This window comes from Hemiscyllium ocellatum, chromosome 7 (genome assembly GCF_020745735.1).
Source record: "Hemiscyllium ocellatum isolate sHemOce1 chromosome 7, sHemOce1.pat.X.cur, whole genome shotgun sequence".
NCBI lineage: Eukaryota > Metazoa > Chordata > Chondrichthyes > Orectolobiformes > Hemiscylliidae > Hemiscyllium > Hemiscyllium ocellatum.
In genome coordinates, this window is record NC_083407.1 from 53,406,934 (window position 1) to 53,426,580 (window position 19,647).

The following is a 19,647-nucleotide window of genomic DNA, read 5'->3' on the forward strand; positions in this document are numbered from 1 at the left end:
CAGGGAAATGAGAGAAAACAAACAGGGTCCCGTAAACAGAACAGGCACGCAAGAATAGTGATCATGAAATAACTTTTTCCACAATATTAACCCCCAACAAAAAGGGAGTTTTATATGTGCACCAGTTTGGTCAACAGTGACCTAGTGGAAGGTGCATCCATAATGTGTTTGAAAATATAACATGGGGATGAGAATGAAATACCTATTTGGTCTGTTTTGTGACTTTAGGATACTGTAATCTGTTCTATACAACATCAGTATTTAAGGCAATAACTTTGTTATTATCACTCAGTCTACATCCAGCATGTTTACATGGGAGCTTATGACTGCTTTTGTTGTATGAAGGGACATAACCCTTTGACAACATCCATCAGCAGGTGGAACTTTGGAAAAGGAAACCGGTGAAAGAATTGCCATTGATATCAGAGCTAAGGACCAATTCCATCTTCTGGAAACATCTGCAAAATGTGTATTTGGATGTGTGGCTCCAGGATGGAGCTCATTAGTCATGCAAGGATGGGGAATTTCCAAGGTTGACAGTCATACCTATTAGCGATTGATTGCCGACATCATTCCTATCACTGGAAACAGGATAGCTTTTGTGACATCTTTTTAAATAAATAGGATTTCAAGTGTGGGGTTTAACATGAAAAGGTGGTTCCTCTCTTCTTAGTTCCAAAGCTTGCAGCAGAATAACAGCACAGACAGGTGTACTGAGAGGCTGCCATTTTGGTGTGGTACTTCCCCAATAACCAAGAAAATTCTGTAATGCCAAATCATGGATTTATACCCCTCAAAGTAATATGACCAGGCAAGGATGGCACGTTTCCTACCCTGAAGGATAGTACACCAGATGGGTTTTAATGACAAATTAAATTAAATAAAATAGAATATAGAGCATAGAAAATCCTCGTTATTGTCACGCGTACTCCATTGTAGGAATACCATGAAAAACTTTTACAATGTCTCCTTTCCTTTGGCAACATCTTAGGTACAAATACCTTGGTACAATTCTTGGATACAGCAGAGGACTAAAAGTAGTTGCATTACTCAGAGTTGAAAAATAAGTTAAAAATAGGACATCATTAAAGGGTTGAAATTACAGTAAGGTAGAAAATTTCAAATAGACATTATGGCAGCTCAGCACACTGCCTCCGCATGTGGTCTGACTACTCACGTCAGATCCCAGACCAAAAGCCGTCTCTGCTCCACTCCAACTCCCATTCCACTCCATACCACACTCAGCTGCTCCAAGGTAAGTGCCTGGATTGCCTCACCAAGCCATTCCCCACTGGGATCTCTCACTGCCTGGGAACTGGTCTTTGGCTCGCAGCGCGCACGGTGTACCAAGGCTTGCTGCTCATGATGTTCTGGGGCATGCAGCCCATGCGCTATTCTGGGGCTCATTGCTCACGTTCTGGGGCCCGTACTCCATGCACTGTTCTGGGGGTTCGCTGCTCCAGGGACTTGCTGCTGGAACATTACGGCAGCTGGAACATTACAATAATGTGGTCACCATTACTGGAACTAGTTTTCCAATTCCAAATTTATTCCTTACATTCACTTGCCTGTGGATTACAAGTTTATCAACAGTACCTTTATAAGACTATAAGTGGGAATAACAGTAGGCCATTTAGCCCATTGAGCCTAATCCACGATTCAATATTTCTCATATACACTTTCCTGCATTTTTCCCATAACCCTTGATTCCCTTAACCAAGCGTATATATAAATATTCGCACAAACCTTGAAATATATATGTATGTGTTTTATATTTTCAGCTTTAAATGTACACAGACTCTGCCCCCACAGGTCTCTGTGGCAAGGTGTTTCAAAGACCATCTTGAGAGAAGAAATTCCTCCTCCTCTCAACCTTCAATTGGCCTCCCTTTATTCTGGGATTATTCTCTGATCCTAGTCTCTCCATGAGAGGAAGCATTACCTCCACATTGACCCTGTCAAGCCCTGTAAGAATCCTGTGTTTCAAAGAGTTCACCTTTTCATTCTTTCAAATTCTAGTGAGTAGAATCACAACCTGTTTAGCCATCGTTCATAAGACAGTCCCTCCATACCAAAGATCACCCTAGTGAACCTTCTCACCATTCTCACTCGCACCCACCCTGCCAAATCATTACTTGATTATAAGAAAGCTTATTCTGCATCACCCCAAAAGGTGAATGAAACATAGTGGCAGAACATAGAGTCATAGAGATGTACAGCATGGAAACAGACCCTTTGGTCCAACCTGTCCATGCCAACCAGATATCCCAACCCAATCTAGTCCCACCTGCCAGCATCCGGCCCATTTCCCTCCAAACCCTTCCTATTCATATACCCATCCAAATCCCTCTTAAATGTTGCAATTGTACCAGCCTCCATCACTTCCTCTGGCAGCTCATTCCATACATGTACCACTCTCTGCGTGAAAAAGTTGCCCCCTAGGTCTCTTTTATATCTTTCCCCTCTCACCCTAAACCTATGCCCTCTAGTTCTGGAGTCCTCGACCCCAGGGAAAAGACTTTGTCTATTTATCCTATCCATGTCCCTCATAATTTTGTAAACCTTTATAAGGTCACCACTCAGCCTCCGACGCTCCAGCGAAAACAGCCCCAGCCTGTTCAGCCTCTCCGTATAGATCATGCAGGGTAAGGACAGAGAAAAAGAACCTACAAGTAACGAGAGTTAAAGAAAAAGCTACAGTGTTAGCAAATCATAGAAGTACATCAAATTAACATGGAAGAGAGATATTCCCCAACTCATTAGGCAGCAGCTGGCTCAAAGTCAAGTATCAGAGTCCTGAAACAGGAAGTGACACAGTCACAGACCTTTAAAAATGCATCATTTCACAGTTGAAAAGTGTGATACTGGAAAAGCACAGCAGGTCAGGCAGCATCCGAGGAGCAGGAGAATTGACATTTCTGGCATAAGCTCTTCATCAAGAAAGACAGGCTTATGCCCGAAACGTCAGTTCTCCTCCTTGGATGCTGTCTGACCTGCTGTGCTTTTCCAGTGCCACACTTTTCAACTCTGATCTCCAGCATCTGCAATCTTCACTTTTTCATTGCAGTGTTCACAGGAATGCCTAGTCATTGCTAGCAATTGCCGAGGCCTTCTCAAATACCCAGGCCCACAGACATGAGACAGGTATCCAATAATTATTAAATAAAACAGGACCAGAACAGTCAGGTTATTGCTGTTCTCTATGCAATCAGCACTATGGCCAATGATTTGTTGAGAAACAAAGGGTGGATGAGATTTCATTTTCTCATGGGGAAATTCTGCAAGGCTATGATGCATTTTTGATTTGTGTGTCAGAACATGATAATTGTTTGGGCTAGTTTGAACAAATGAGGCAGAGACCAAGCAAGTCCAGAAATTGATTTATCCATGACCTTTGCCATTTGCACATTTTCCTGCTAATTGATTATCTAAAGAATGAAGCAATACAGGACCACATAGTTGGGGTAACGAGGCAATGTCTGTTTTATTGCAATTAATGGAGTATTTAACACTCACCAAAATTGTACAGGTATGGAAACAAAATCTGGTAATAACTTGCAGATAGTCTCAGGCCCTGTGTAATTTCTAAGTCTGAAAGCAGCATGCTAAAGCAAAGTTCTGCCAAAAGCTATGTTAAAACAAATCATGCCAACTGCCATCTTCGTATACGTTTGGAGGATGTCAGAATGAGCCACATATATGCGTGATGACTCCCAGGCAGGGGGAGCTGAATGCCACAATTGTAGTAAAGTTGATCATTTTCAAGCATTGCTGTTATTCCAAAACTACAATTAGTGGAAGTAAAAGGCAGAGTTTTAAATGCAACCAGGTCCTGTAAATGGGAGAATTTCAGCCACAGAAACTAAACATCCTTGGAAAGATCAATCACTCAGACAGTAAATACTGGTTAGTAAGTCTCGATATAGTTTAAAGTAGATGCTGGAGCAGATGTTGGTATTCTGGAACAGGTTAAGTTAAAAACATCTTTAATCAAACTTCAAGGTCCAGGAGAAACAAATTTTAAAGAAAGAGATCTAATCAGACACGATTAAAATAACTGAACCATTTAACATTTTACAGAATTAAAAATCTTCTCACTGGGAAGCATGTGATGAAACTAGTTGACAATACCCATGAAATTGCTGGGAGAGAAAATAGAGTAAATTACATCTTTCTAATTTTATTCACAGGGTAATTATTAGTTATTTTAAAAAAATTAGTATCATATTACTTTGCAGGCATGTGCAAAACCAATTTGAGTTTTTACTCCAAGAAGGATACTGCACCTTCTAATGGAAAAAGTAAGAACAGAAATTGAAAGAATCATAGCTCACAGTACTCACTAAAATGGTGTTCAGGTTTAGTCACCATTTCTAAATCAAATGAGACATTAAGATCTGCATGGTCTTGATCCAACACGTCAAAGCAGTAGCTGTGGATTATGCGCAAAGCCATCAGCTGATGATGGATGGCCGAGCTAAATTGGCAAAGAGTACAAAGCTCATAAAATTACTTGTTAACAGTGGAGGCAACAAAACATCCTTTTGGGTCAAGAACCAAAATTGCTAGCTACTTTTATAAAGTTTTTTTGGTCATTATCCCTTCACAAGGTTACACTTTGGTGTTTGCACCTGAAATATTCTAGTGGACAATATCCAACCTATTTCAAGGAAGGGATGGAAAAATCTTCCATTTGCAGAATTATTCTAGAACACAGTTCCACAAAGGAGGATCATGGTTGTAGAATTAGGAAGGTTTTGGAAGCACTGCAGGAGGCATGCCTAATTATAGCCAACGAGCATGAATTTGCAAAACCTCTGATCAAATCCTTTGGAGACAGTTCAAGACACAGGAATAACATTTGATTCTCAGAAAACAAAGGTAATCTGGGAATCTTCACAATCCAGGAAGAAAATAGAGCAACAAGTATTACATAGAACATAGAACATTACAGTGCAGTACAGGCACTTCAGCCCTTGATGTTGCGCTGCCCTGTCATACTAATCTGAAGCCCATCCAACCTACACTATTCCATGTACGTCCATATGCCTGTCCAATGACGACTTAAATGCACTTTAACTTGGCATATCTACTACCTTTGCAGGAAAGCATTCCATACCCTTATTCTTCTCTGAGTATTGCTGGGGATTGTTAAACAAGTGGGGAGATTCATACCTAATCTATCAGCAATTGATGAATCGGTGAGGAAATGATAGCAGTTGTAAAGATTCTTTCTGCTCATGACTGACTGCTCATAGGGCAGATTTGAGACCATGTCAACAGTGGTGCTGGAGTGTCAGTCTGAGAATGTTTTTCAAAAAGAAATTCTCCAAGGTATCAGTAAGTTACAGCCCATGTTATCAACAATACGAATCCATGTTGATGGAAAATATAGACTGGTATACTTTGCTTCAAGGTCTCCAACAGAAAAAGAGAAAAGGTCTTCCACAGTTTGTGGAGGAAGAGTGGGAAGAAAAGTTTTAGCGGCAATATGGGTGTATAAGAAGTTTGCTGATTGTGTTGGGTCCAAGATGTAAAATTGAAATTGAGCTCAAGCCATTTGTTTCCCTTCTGAATATGAAGGAAACTAAAAAGCTGCACCTTACATGTAGTGCTTCAGAATGTTCAGATATGATTGAACAACTGAGTACATAAAAAGAAGTTACCAGTTATCAGATAGCTTGCTGAACTTACTATTTAAAGGGGCTTGAAAACAAGATGTGGAGTTTATATCAAAAGGAGAAGTATACACACTCTTAAGTGAAGTGAGAACTTACAAATGATTAGAGAAGCTCAAAGCCGATTAAGATTGTCTCTCAATTAGAAAACATTACCAGAATGGATAGCCATCGGCAACACTATATTAGGCCAATATTTTGTGCAATGAACATGTCTTCTGCTGAGAAGGTTTGTTGATCTTTAATGAAAGATTGGTGGTACCCACAATATTCAGAATTGCAATATTTGAAGAATAACATGCAAGAATATTAAAACATCAAGAAAAAGCCCAAAAGGCAATTTGGTGGCCAGTAAAATGATATCCCGTTGTCACATCTGACCTATGAGCAGTCAATCTTGAGCAGAAGGAATCTTTACAACTGCCATAATTTCCATCAAAGTGTTTGGAAAGGTTAGGAATAGACTTGTTTGAGTTAAAGGCAAAGTATGTATCCATATTCTAGACCATTGCTCAAGTTAAATTGAAATATGTCATTGTATAGTGATAAAATTATATAAATTAATATATTAATCTCATGGTAATACTGACATGGTTACATTTCACAATGAGCCACAACTGAGTAATTTACAGAATTTGCTCAAAAATATGGGTTCACTTGAGTAACGGGTTGACCTCCTTACCCATGAGCACATGATCTAACTGCGACAAAATCTCATGGTGGTTGGAGAAGAATGGATGTGACATAATAGATTACCAACGTGACTGTAAGAGATACTGATATATGATCACATGACTGGAGAGACTGGGGCAAGATTTCACTGAAGCCATACCGAGTTCATGCACTCAGCAACACTATATTAGGCCAATATTTTGTGCAATGAACATGTCTGTGCAAGCACAAAGTCTGTAAATGAAAGGTCATTGTTGAGTACAGACTGCAGCAAAGTGTCTTTCAAGTAAATTAGGCTCATGTCAAAGATGATGAAACAGCACACCTACCCCTCCCTGTGTATAAAGCTCACTACAAGGAGACCAATTTGCCTTCATTCCTTAAAATTGAAGATTGCATCCATAATCCAATCCTTGCAGTTGCACTGGAGGATAAGTATTGTCACAAGCTGTTCTGAAAAGATTTAAGCCATAGTCAATACTGAAAGAAATTCATAAATTGTAAACTACAAAATACTCCTGTTCTCTAAATAATCACAACCAAACAATTGGTCAAATCTGTCATCTGTGTTGTGGTAGTCAATTGTGTTCATCAGCTTTGATAATGATTTCAAGCAGAGTGTGCTGGAATCTCACTTTCCTCTTGTCCATCTGTTACAGCTAAGGAGACTGTATAAATGTGATTATTGACTTTCAAGATAATAGCAGGAATGAAGTTTAGAAGTAATTCATGTGCAATGCTTCATAGAATCAAATGTATTGATTAACCATTTTTGTAGTTATTGATACTCAGACATAAATGATCATAAAATTACATTTAATATAGCTGCCTTAGAAGGAATCAGAATGTTGTATTTCAGAAATGTATATTTTCTGATTTTGTATTTAGGCCGACATTTTCAGATAAACCAGATATGGTTTGAATATGAAAAAATCCTGGTGTCCTCAGGGAGAAACATGCAGTTGATTAGCAGCATCAATCCTAAATGTCACATGGATCTTATTTCTACCTTTTTTAAAAATCCTGGGGCATCCCCAATATGCCCCCTTCCTGTCCATCTCCAGTTCCTTTGCATACAGATCGAATGTATTCTTTGTATTCATTCTGTAAGAAATGTGGAATTAGGTTGGACAGAGTGACAAGACTACTGGGATAATTTGCCCTGCAAGTGATACTCCATCATTCATGCTGTATAAATAAGGAAAGACCCTGGACAGAGCACTCAAGTATATCAGCTGAATCTTTGCCAAGCTTGAGAGGACAGCAAGGAAGTGACAGGAGAAGGGCATGCTCAGAGAAGTTAGTATTGTGTTTGTATTTTCCAGAGGAAAGCCTGTTACTGGCTACTGTCTGTTTTAGTTTGGCGATTAAGTTGAGACAAGTGGGTATTAGGAGTAATCGGGTAAATATAGTAGATTGCGTGAATAAAGTGAAAAATGTTTATAAGGCCTAAAACACCATTAGTCTTTGCTATTATTTTTAGTGTACAATTTCAATTATTGTTGGTAGCAATGAGAGAATACAGCAATAGAATCAATGATTTTGATACTTTATTCATGCATGTACCATTGTTTCTTAATAATTGAGTGAAAGGTAACTATTGAAATCTTAAATTTAGTGTATTATCATAAATATGAAATTTGCACCCTATATTTTAATAACCAATCTAGCAGTAAGTCTTAATACTTTTTTTTACAGCAACCCTGTGCACCCACGCCTCATCCAATGGCACCAGCCAGTCCTCTCACCAACAGCAACAACAGTAGCAGTGGCAGCAATAATACAGGATGGCAACAGCTCAGTAAGACAAACCTTTACATCAGAGGACTGCCACCAGGCACCACAGACCAAGATCTAGTGAAACTCTGCCAGCCGTAAGTACTCAATATCCTACTCTAAACAGTCATTTCATTCTTTTCGTTGAACATTAACTTTTGACATTATTAAAATAGTTTTTAATATTTAAATAATCTGTTAATTATATGCAGGAATGTGCACTGGAATTTACTCAAATTAGTGTGGATGGGTTTATTTTGCAGAAATGAAAAATGCTCCCTCTTTAGCTGTGTTTTCATGCAGGAGGTAGATTTACTTATGTGGCTGAAGGGATCAAGACGTATGGGGGAAAGTTGCGACGATAATATTGATCTCCATGATCAGCCATGATCATATTGAATGGCGGAGTAGGTTTGAGGAGTTGAATAACTTCCTCCTGCTCCTACCTTTATGTTGCTATGTATGTCACTTAGACCATGGTTGGTGTTTTGGACCTCAGTTTATCAAGCTGCAGAATAGTATCACTAAATAAATTGATTTATTTATAATTTAGTACAATTAACCAGACAAATAGGAGAAAAAATATTTCATGTTTATGCCCTCAGTTGATAATTTGTGAATTTTAAAATGTCTCCTTTTGTAGACAGGTTTCAGATTAGTTTGTCACAAATCATTCTACACAAACCTGTAGGATGGTAAAGATTTTTTTCGAGTAACTATCTGTTAGTTAAAATATAACTTTAGGACGGTGTTTTTCAATATAAACTAATATTTCTATTTTTCAACAATCTTCTATCCTGTAGGATAAATTTGATTTTGCAGATAGCAGTGTTTCTCATCGACATCAAAGAAAGTTGCCCCCAGTAATTGACAATCTTTGTGACATAGTTTTCTCTATTCTCGAAGGCTGTAAAATTCTGACAACAATCCAAATGAATATGTTGGTGGGTGGCCACAGTGAAGTAAGCAAGCACCATCACACTCCATGAAACTGGGAATTAAAAGTGCTTTCTTTTTTAAAATAAGGACCTTATCAGTTAGCAAAATAAATAATGATCGGACTAAGATAAAAGCCAAAATATAATTTCAATTTTTTTTTAAAAATTAGAAAATAGAATTTTTATGATCATAGAAAAATTTGACATTCTGCGAATATAAAATTAGCTTCTTGGAACCAGTGACCATGCTTAGCAGTTGTTATAAAGTTAGCATTAAAAATATAGTTTTATTTTCTTCGAAGTAATATTTTCATAGAGTTTGTATAGCAAGACTAACAGCAAAAGGTGGCAATTATTGTGAATTTGGAGATTTTCCTTCAATTGTTATCTGAGATGTCTCAAGTGAAGCAGTGAATCACTGACAGCAACCTGTATTCATGTATGTATGCCAGAGGTTGATGTCCTTACTGCAGCAATATGTAGCCATTATTGAGGTTCGGCGGTTAATCTAGTCTTCAGTTTGAAGGATGTCAACCTAATTGATCCAGTTGTGCATAACACTTTTGACTTTGTTGGGAGGCTTCTACGTTGAATAAATACACATCAGTTTGAAATTTACATTGTTTACTTGGTCATAATCTCCTGCTTTTGAATGGACCTTCAGTGATATGTAGTACCAGAAAACTAAGGTATGCAAAAAGGTGCAAGTGTTGAACCAGAAGTGTTGGCATTGTAACACTTTTTATCTTTTTTTTAAAATGTAAGTTATAAATCCCAACTATTGTACTGTTGTATGATGCTCTTATTTTTGTGTCAGTCATTCACTAATATCATGTTTTTACATTGGGAGCATTAACAATGGGATCCTAAATGTTGCTTTGAACGCCTCATTGCGAAGATCTCCTGTTGGCACGTTGGAATCTATTTATTGGAGCCACCTTAAAGAAAAGCAGCATGGAGCAATTAAAACACCTACTTATATTTATACAGTGTCTTTCATGACGAGCAGACACCGCAAGGAATTGGCAGCCAGTGAAGTACTTTTGAAGTGTAGTTACTGGGGTAAAGTTGGAGAAATAGAAACTAATTTACACACAAACAGCAATGTGATAATGATCAAGTAATCTGTTGTTTGCAATGTTGATTTCAGAATAGGTATTGGTCAGAACAGTGGGAATTCCTTCCCTGCAGTTCTTTGAAGTAATGCAGTGAGATATTTTAGACTCTCACAAGAGGATATTTGAAGCCCTGGTTTAAAACAAATAAATGAGAAAGACAGCACCTCTGATGGTGTACTGCACTGGGAGTAAAAAGTGAGGACTGCAGATGCTGGAGATCAGAGCTGAAAATGTGTTGCTGGAAAAGCGCAGCAGGTCAGGCAGCATCCAAGGAACAGGAAATTCGACGCTTCAGGCACAAGCCCTTCATCAGGACCATGAGTTTTGTGATCAAGTTCTCGAGTAGGACTTGAACACAATCTTCTGATTCCGATGTGTGAGCCACGACTGACACCAGTTAATTGTTTACAGGTTACAAGATACCTTCTTGGTTTTCTTTTGCATAACGAACTTTAATCATTTTAATCCTACTGACTTGAAAAGTCTGTCCCTTCACATGTATTTTACCTGTTTGTATATCTCTGTCTGGGTTCTGCAAGTTTGTTGATATTTGAGAAGCGTGGGGAAGAGTCAAAGGAAGGAAGCAAATTAGATACACGTGGCATATTCCACATGTTTCTGTTGGGTGGTATGAATGAAAGTACCATATTTAGAAGATGTTGGGAAAATTAATCTTACTATATTTATAGCAATCAGTGTCAATATCATTTATTTCTAATTGGTATACAGAATAAACTATATTCGAATAATGTTAGCTTCTGTTGTCCAACTTTGGTTCAGTTGATTTTCAGTTTCACAAGATGTGGATGTATTTTGTTTTGTTAGTTACACTGGCTATCTACAGATCCCATAAAACATTTTGAGCATTGTGTTGGTGGTCAGTTGGTATCAAACTGGAGAGTATTATCAAATGAATGGGCTTTCACCATGAACTTTTACTAGCTATTTTATTTCCAAACTCCCTAAACCCATCAAAGAAAAGAAACTGGTTCCTTTGATTAGAACCAAACCCAAATCCACTAACAACCACTTGCATTTATGTAGCATCTAATGATGAATTTTCAATGTCACAAGGCACTTCAGAGGATCAATATTAAGACCCAGAAAGAAACAGACAATAGGAGAGGTGAGCAAAAGCATTGCCAATAATTAGATTTTAAGCATCTTGAAGGAGGGATATAAGTTGAAGAGACAGTAGAATTTAGAAAAGAAAGTAGTGGTGGAATGAACCAAGTAAAGGATATGCAAGAGAGCACAACTGAAGGAAGAATCCTTAGTTGGAGTGCTGAAGGAGGCTATAAAAATGGTCAGCTCAGGCAACATCTTCGTGAACTGCTGTGCTTTTCCAGCACCACTCTAATCCAAAGTCTGGTTTCCAGCATCTGCAGTCATTGTTTTTAACCTATAAAAATGGTCAGGAATTTGAGAGAAGAGAATACGTGATGATATAACAGTGTCATTCACAAACTATGCCATGTCCAGCTCTACCTCTCCTCTACCCCTTTCAACTTGGATATCATTTTGTGTTGCTAGGACAAATAACACTTTGGTCACAATTTTCAAAAATTCCTTAGGTTTTGGAAATATCCCATCAGATTGGTAAATGCTGAACATTACTCTTCTAGATGAGAAAGAGTAGAGACCAGAAAGCGTGAAATTACAGCACCGTTTGCCTAACATCTGTCATAATTAAACTGGTGGGATCTATCATTGGTGAGATCATAAGCAGGGCACTTACAATCAGACAGACAGAGTCAACAAGATTTTCTATCATGATCCTGTGAAGAAATGATGTTTGACAAGTTTTTGTTCTTTGAGGAAATAATGAGCATATGTACCCATGTATCAGGAGTAGGAGTAGACCACTGGGCCTTCAAGCTGGCTCTGCCATTCAGTCAGATTGATGCATGATCTGATCACTCCACATTCCAGTCTACCCCCAGAACCCTTTCACCTCCTTGCTTTACAAAGAATCTATTTAGATCTATCTTCAAAAATATTCAAGGATACTGCTTCCATTGTTTTGAGGAAGAGAGTTTTAAAGCGAGAGAACCCTCTGAAGGGAAAAAAAGTCTCCTTATCTGTTTTAGATGGGTGAAACAGTAACTTCTGTTTCACAAGAAGAAATATCCTTTCCATATGCACCCTGTCAAGACCCCTGAGGATTGTATGGTTCAATCAAGTTGCCTCTTACTTTTGTAAACTCTAGTGGTTATAAGTTTAGTCCGTCCAATGTTTTCTTGTAAGACAATGTACCTGCTTCAGGTATAAGTCAAGTCGACATCTGTGAGCTGTTTCCAATGCATTTACATCCTCCCTTAAATATTCATGGATAAATGGAACCTCTCTGATTCCAGGAAGGCATTTGACATATGCCACATCAAAGGTTATTACACAAAATCTGAACTTGTGGTGTAGGCATTAACTTATTTATGGGCGGCACGGTGGCACAGTGGTTAGCACTGCTGCCTCACAGAGCGCCAGAGACCTGGGCTCAATTCCCGCCTCAGGCGACTGACTGTGTGGAGTTTGCACGTTCTCCCCGTGTCTGCGTGGGTTTCCTCCGGGTGCTCTGGTTTCCTCCCACAGTCCAAAGATGTGCAGGTCAGGTGAATTGGCCATGCTAAATTGCCCGTAGTGTTAGGTAAGGGGTAAATGTAGGGGTATGGGTGGGTTGCGCTTCGGCAGGTCGGTGTGGACTTGTTGGGCCGAAGGGCCTGTTTCCACACTGTAAGTAATCTAATCTAATCTAATCTTATTAGTGTGGATAAAGGTTTGGCCAGCTAACAGGAAACAGTCTGCATCCTGTGGCTTCTCCTCAATGTTACGTTTCAATATGATCAGTTGAATCTTCTAAACTCCAATGTGTATAGGCCCCACTGCTCAAAATCTCCTCCTGAGGCAGCCCCCTTATAAAGGGTTCAGCCAAGTAAACCACCTCTGAACTGCTAATACACTTCTGTTCCTCTTTAAGTAAGGCGACAAAAGCTCTGTGTAGAAGTTTCCACATTGTTTGGTAGATGCCAGTGTTGTCCCTGTACTGGAAGAGCTCAACTAGGGAAGCATCAAGTTCTGGAGCACAAGTCTTCAGGGCAATTTTTGAAATATTTTCAGAGTCCAGAGACTTTGCACTATCCAGTACTCGAACACAATCTGCAACGTTATGGTCCGGCATATCCCACTCACTCATTATAATCAAAGCTGGGTATCAACCCTGATTCAATGCAGAATACGTCGACATGTAGGAGCACTGATGAGATCACACTTCGAATATTTCTTCTCTCTTGGGGGAATTTGTCCATCCCTAGTCTGGTATTTATTGCCTGTCCCAAGTTATACTTGGTAGTGGTGACCTGCCATCTTGACTTGCTGTGGACCATATGCTCTACATAGTGGTGAGTACTACCATCTCAGAGTGTCAGGGACCCAGGTTTAGCTTGATGTGACTGTCTATGTGGAGTTTGCTCATTTTCCCATCTCTGCGTGGGATTCCACCGGGTGCTCTGGTTTCCTCCCGCAGGCCAAAGGTGTTCAGGTTAGGTGAATTGGCTGTGCAAATTCCCCATAGTGTTCAGGGATGTGTAAGTTAGCCATGATAAAAAATAACTTTATACAAGGTTATGAGGATGGAATAGGTGGAAGGTTGAAGAGAGCAGCACCAGGCATACCTAAAAATCATGTGTCAACCTGGTGAAGCTGCCAAACAGAGTGACTCGATTTGATTTGATTTGTTGCATGTGGTACAATCAGCTCATACTATACAAAGATCATGGGGTGATTGAACATCCTGAGGAATACAAAGTTATGGCTGCAAAGAAGGTGTAATGAAAAGCAAGATCATTAGATTTGAAATTAGTAAGAACAGCTTCTCCTCAGCTGTTGAAGCTGTTGGTACTTATGTTTCAGCTTTTGTGTCTCCTGCCCAACGGAAGAGGTTAGTAGAGATTATAACTGGGGTGGGAGGGGTTTTGTTTCATGTTTCTTTGAGGCAGCGAGAAGTCTGGATGGAGTGTATGAATGGAAGGCTGGCTTGCATGCTGGACTGAGCTGTGTTCATAACTCTCTGTTTCTTATGGTCCTGGGCAGAGCAGTTGCCGTACCAGCAGGTGCAATGCATTCAGATAGAGTTCTTTCTATAGTGCCTCTGTAAAGGTAGGTGAGAGTTCTGATGGACAAAGCTAAGTGAATCAACCAATGAATCAGATCTAAGCTTTGCAATCCTGCCACATCCAGTTGTGATAGGTGATGGACAATTAAACAACTCCCTGGAAGAGGATAGTCCACACAAATCCCCATCCTCAATGGTGGAAGAACCCATCACATCTTTGCAAAAGATAAGGCTGTAGCACTCGCAGCACTCTTCAACCAGAAATGCCGACTGGATGATCTATCTCGTTAACCTCCAGTAGTCCCCAGCATTTACAGATGTCAGTTTTCAGCCAATTCGATTCACTCCACATCTTATCAAGAAACGTTCAGAGGCACTGGACAATGCAAAGGCAATGGACTCTGACAACATTTTCTAATTTGTCAGGGCCTACCTAGAATAGGGAATTTTGGAAGATTACAACCAATGCATCCATTACTTGTGCAGCAACATTTTAAGATCTAAGATGCAGGCCATTAAGAGCAGGAGACCTGTCAGTCTTTGTCACATTTGTATTTCAATTACGTTTTCAATCATAATTGCCTCTTGGTCTTCTACTATTCTTGGGATACTCTTCATCTTTACTTTGAAGATGGATATAAAATACATGGTCAAAGCTGCTTCACTTTCTTTATTTCCCATCATTCATTCTTTAGTCTTGCCGTGCATGAGAGATGATTTCTCACTTTAGTTACCATTGTCTCGTGTACCTACAGAAATTTTCATGTTAATCATTCTTTAGTGGTTTCTAAAACTTCCCAATCTTCAGGTCCATCACTAATCATCGCAGAACTTCCATTTGGTATCATCTTTAATTTTCATTAAGTTACCCAGTAATTATGCAAAAATATCTTTGCTCGTAGTATTGAAATATCACCTTCAATGTCTTTCTTTACTTCTCTATCATCTTCCTGCCCTTGTAACAATAAAGACTAACACACTGGTTATGAACCCACATTTTGCCTTCTCAAACTAAAATATGATGTGACGAACATTGAGGATGATACTGACCAAATGCATCATTAATGGGCGAACAAAATGGGCAGACAAATACCTGGTGCATGTTGATGTCTGTGATGTATGTGGAATGAAGGAATAAGAACAACAATCTAAAATAAATGGCATAGTTCAGAAAATATGTACAGGGTTGGAGATGGGAGATGAGGGTGGTGTTGTATATAATTCTTTAAGCTGGTCAGACATGGTGAGAGAATAATTAAGACAATAAGATTTAGGAGCACTGGGCCATCTGACCCACCGAATATGCTTCATCATTCAATAAGATCATGGCTGTTCTAATAATCCTCAACTCCACTTTCTACCTTCTCCCCATAAACCTTGATTCTTTCCTGATTTAAAAATTTGTCTCAGCTTTGAAGTTCTGACCTTGCAGTAAAGAATTCCACAGATTGATGACCTTTTGAGAAAAAGCACATTAAATGTTGTTGAGCTTGCTTTCCTTGGAGCAAGCAGACTTGATAAGGGTGTACTAGATGACAGCAAGGCTTAGTTAATAGGGAGTAAAAAGTGAGGTCTGCAGATGCTGGAGATCAGAGCTGAAAATGTGTTGCTGGCTAAAGCACAGCAGGTCAGGCAGCATCCAAGGAACAGGAAATTCGACATTTCAGGAATGGGGAAAATAGTTAATAGGGAAAAATATATTACTTTCTCACTAGCTATTGGTGCAAGGACAGGGTGACACAGAGTTAATATTTTGGACAAGGGATATGGGATAATTTGAAGAAGAGTTGCTTTACTCAGCAAGTGTTAATGACTTGCCTGCTAATATTGAGGAAGCAGAGATGACTGTGTAGAAAATTGCGAGGACATATGAAGAAAATGAGCTTTTAGAGTTGCAAGGATAGAACAGTGAAATGGAACTAATTGGATTATTGACATGAACTTGATGCATTGAATGCCTCCCGTTCTGTTAAGACTCTAATAATTCCAGTAGATTTCTGGGCACACATGGGAATTAGGAGATATAATGATAAGGCTGGTGTTGGAGAAGGAAATTCTGTTATTTTATTGAATGATGGGCTGAGGTTAAGGTGCAAAATGGCCTCACTCCTGCTCATTGCATTTTTATCACTTGCTCACCTATCACATTTTCCTCTCTGACTGACATTATTCCTGATCACCTTCACTTCCAAAATAAAATTGTTGCTTGGTAACACAGAACTTGAATATTGCTGCAATAAAGAGCAATGCTGACTAAGTTTTTTTCAGTCTTACATATTTACATCAGACCCAAAAGTATGAAATTTCAAAGAGAACATTTTGTACTATCTGAGACAATATCAGTGCAGTTGAAAATGAAAGCTGGAACTACGTTATGTGATGCACTCTTAGAAAAATTCTCTTGATAATTTGTCTGTTCTTAGCTGAGCTATCTATTTGCTAATATCGTGACGTGGTCTTTGTTGTTCCTCTCTCTCAGGTATGCATAGTTAAAAATCACTAGTTAAAAATTGCACCATACCATGTTATTGTCCAACACGTTTATTTGGAAGCAGTAGCTTTCGGAGCGCTGCTCTTTCATCAGATTATTGATAACCACCCTGATGAAGGAGCAGCGCTCCAAATGCTGGTGCTTCCAAATAAACCTGTTGGACTATAACCTGGTGTTGTGTGATTTTTAACTTTGTCCACCCCAGTCCAACACTGGCTCATCCATGTCGGGTATACAAAGTTAGGGGTGAACTGATTTCCTGGTGTATTCCTCATTATACTCCTCAGCCAGTCAGCACTCTGTTCCTCTGGTGGTGTAAAAATAAGTTTTGGAGTTTGGATTTCTAAACAATGGCATATTGGTGTTTGTTATTTTTAACTTTTATCAAGGGTTTTTCTTTTCCAAAAAACAAGATCTGTGAATCAGACCAGAGCAGCAGCCTAATCCACGTGTATTAAGAGAGCAGATGTCTGTATACCCCTGGGACTTCATGGAAAGATATTTGTTTTGTATTTACGACCGGTAAGATAAACATGTAAGACTATGAGCTTTATTTTCAATTCAGAATATTCAAGAGTAAACAAGATTTTTTTTTTAAAAGATACGTTCCAAAGCTTTTCAATTCAAAAGAAGTCAGTATTAAGTTTATAGTCCAGTTTAGTCTCTCTCCTGGAAAATGATTAGCGAATGATAAAAGGTTTAGTTTGTGTAACTTCTAAACAAGAATAGTTCAGTTAAAAATCTGCTGAGTCTGAAACATGAGGAACTTTTCCACAAATCTGAAAGCCAAAATTTTGTGTCAGGGACATTTGGAAAAGAGATGGCAAATGATCTCCACAGTCCAAGACCACGAAACCGTTAAGAGTTTGTTAAGTAGATCCACAAATAGAAATATGGAATCCAATTTCTGTAGACTTGAGTCTCTTTTATAAATGGTGTCAGGAAATAGCTGTTTTGAGATAATTTGAACTGTCAGTGCACATTTAGGTAGCTTTTTTTTCTCTATTTTTAATTTCTTTTGTGCATTAGTAAAGCTAACAGAGTGTGTGAGAAAGAATTGGCAGATAGAATAAAAGAAAAATCAGAGTTTTTCAAGCATAAAAATAAAAACTAGAGAGTGTACAGCCCAATTCAGACCTCTGAGTTAATCTGTGTGGAAGCCCGAAGATGTGAACACAGTCCTCGATGAATTTTGTGCATTTATCTTCACTTGAAAACTGGCAACATAGATAAGTCCAAAGATGTGCAGGTTAGGTGAATTGGCCATGCTAAATTGCCCACAGTGTTCAGGGATGTGTTAGTTAGGAGTAAAATGTGCAGTAATAGGGTAGGGAAATGGGTTTGGGTAGGATACTCTTTGGAGGGTTGATGTGGACTTGTTGGGCTGACGGGCCTGTTTCCACATTATAGGGATTCAATGATTCTGTGATCAGCGTGGAGTTCTGTGAAATATTGGGGAAAAAAGATTAACAGAGGGCAATACTACCGGGTTAAATAACCTTCAAAGTAGACAAATCCATAGGCCCAGATGAGATGTATCCCAGACTGTTAATTATGGTAAGGGAACAGATATTAGGGGGCTTGGAAGTAATTTTCAAATCATTTCTGGCCACAGGTAAGGTGCCAGAGCATATAAGGATTGCTAAATTGCCATGTTTGTAAAGGGAGGGATTGCCAAGGAAATTGTAGTCCAGGAAGTCTAACGTTGGTAGTGGGGAGGTTGTCTGAAAGAATTTTGAGGTAAAAGCATGTCTCACTTGGAAAGACAGGGATTAATGTGGCATGTGCAGATGGATTTGTCAAGGCATTTGATGGACTTTAGCAAGGTTTTTTATAAGGTCCCTCATGGCAGGATGGTCAGGAAAGTAAGAGCCAATGGAATTCTTATGCATGCTGCATCCAAAAATGGCCGACATGCAAGAAGCAGGAGGTGGCAGTACAGTAATGTTTCTGTGACTAGAAATCTGTTTACATTAGCATTCTGCAGGGCTTGATGCTGGGGCCCCTGCTGTCTGTGCTATACTTTAATTGAATGGATTTAAAAACGTAAGGGCCATGATCCTAGAAGTTCAGGGAAAATAAGTAAAATTCGAAGGGGTGGCAAATAGTGATGAAGGTAGTCGTAAGTTATGTAGGATATCAATAGACTGGTCAGCTGGGCAGAGCAGCAGCAAATGGAATTCAACTCAAAAGTGAGGGTAATGCACTTGGAGAGCAAACAAGGCAAGGGGTTACACTGACTATGACAGGAGCCTGGAATGCACTGAAGAGTAAAGGCACCTTGATGTGCATATTGAGATAAACCAGAGATCTATAAACATTTTGGTGTTGTTTGTTATAAGTTTGACTTTTGGAGTTCTGGATTGGACGTGTGGATCTAGGTATTTCAAGCTGGCAAATGGCTTTTGAATGAAAACTACATTGCCCATAATTCCAAGTGAAGTAGTTACCCAGAGTTCTGGGGGAACTTAAGCGAACTTCCCAGAGGGCTTAGGGAGAGCACTTCCTTGATTCTTTCAGCTTGTGCTGGGAGTCCATAGGGAAAGAAATATGTACTGGCCTCTAAAGTAATGAGATGTTTTCAAAAATACTTTTCTTAGTATATGTTACTCTAAGAAAAATAGTTTAAAGTAACCAAATTATCTTAGAAAGAAAGTTATTAGTCTGAGAGTGAAGTGTGGGGATACAGTCAGTTGTACAGAAGTGAACTTAAATTTTTTTAAAAAGTTTTAAAGAAACAAAGAGAAGGGAATTGAAGCTGAGGCAATGATAGTATAACACTGGAAGTAAATTAAATCAGCAGCATAATACTAATTCAGAAAGAATTATCTACAGTTTTAGCAGATAAGTTGAACTTATAATCACT

General features: G+C 39.0%; 1 protein-coding gene across 6 annotated transcripts in view; it reads left to right on the forward strand.

The window, feature by feature from the left end:
• The window catches only part of rbms1a (RNA binding motif, single stranded interacting protein 1a), a 205,375-nt gene that overhangs the window by 34,986 nt on the left and 150,742 nt on the right, over positions 1-19,647 (forward strand). For all 6 annotated transcript variants that reach the window (XM_060827196.1, XM_060827192.1, XM_060827197.1 and 3 more), the window contains one exon: positions 8,049-8,224. In XM_060827196.1, coding sequence (XP_060683179.1) covers positions 8,049-8,224 — 176 coding nt within the window. The remainder of the gene's footprint in view (positions 1-8,048; positions 8,225-19,647) is intronic.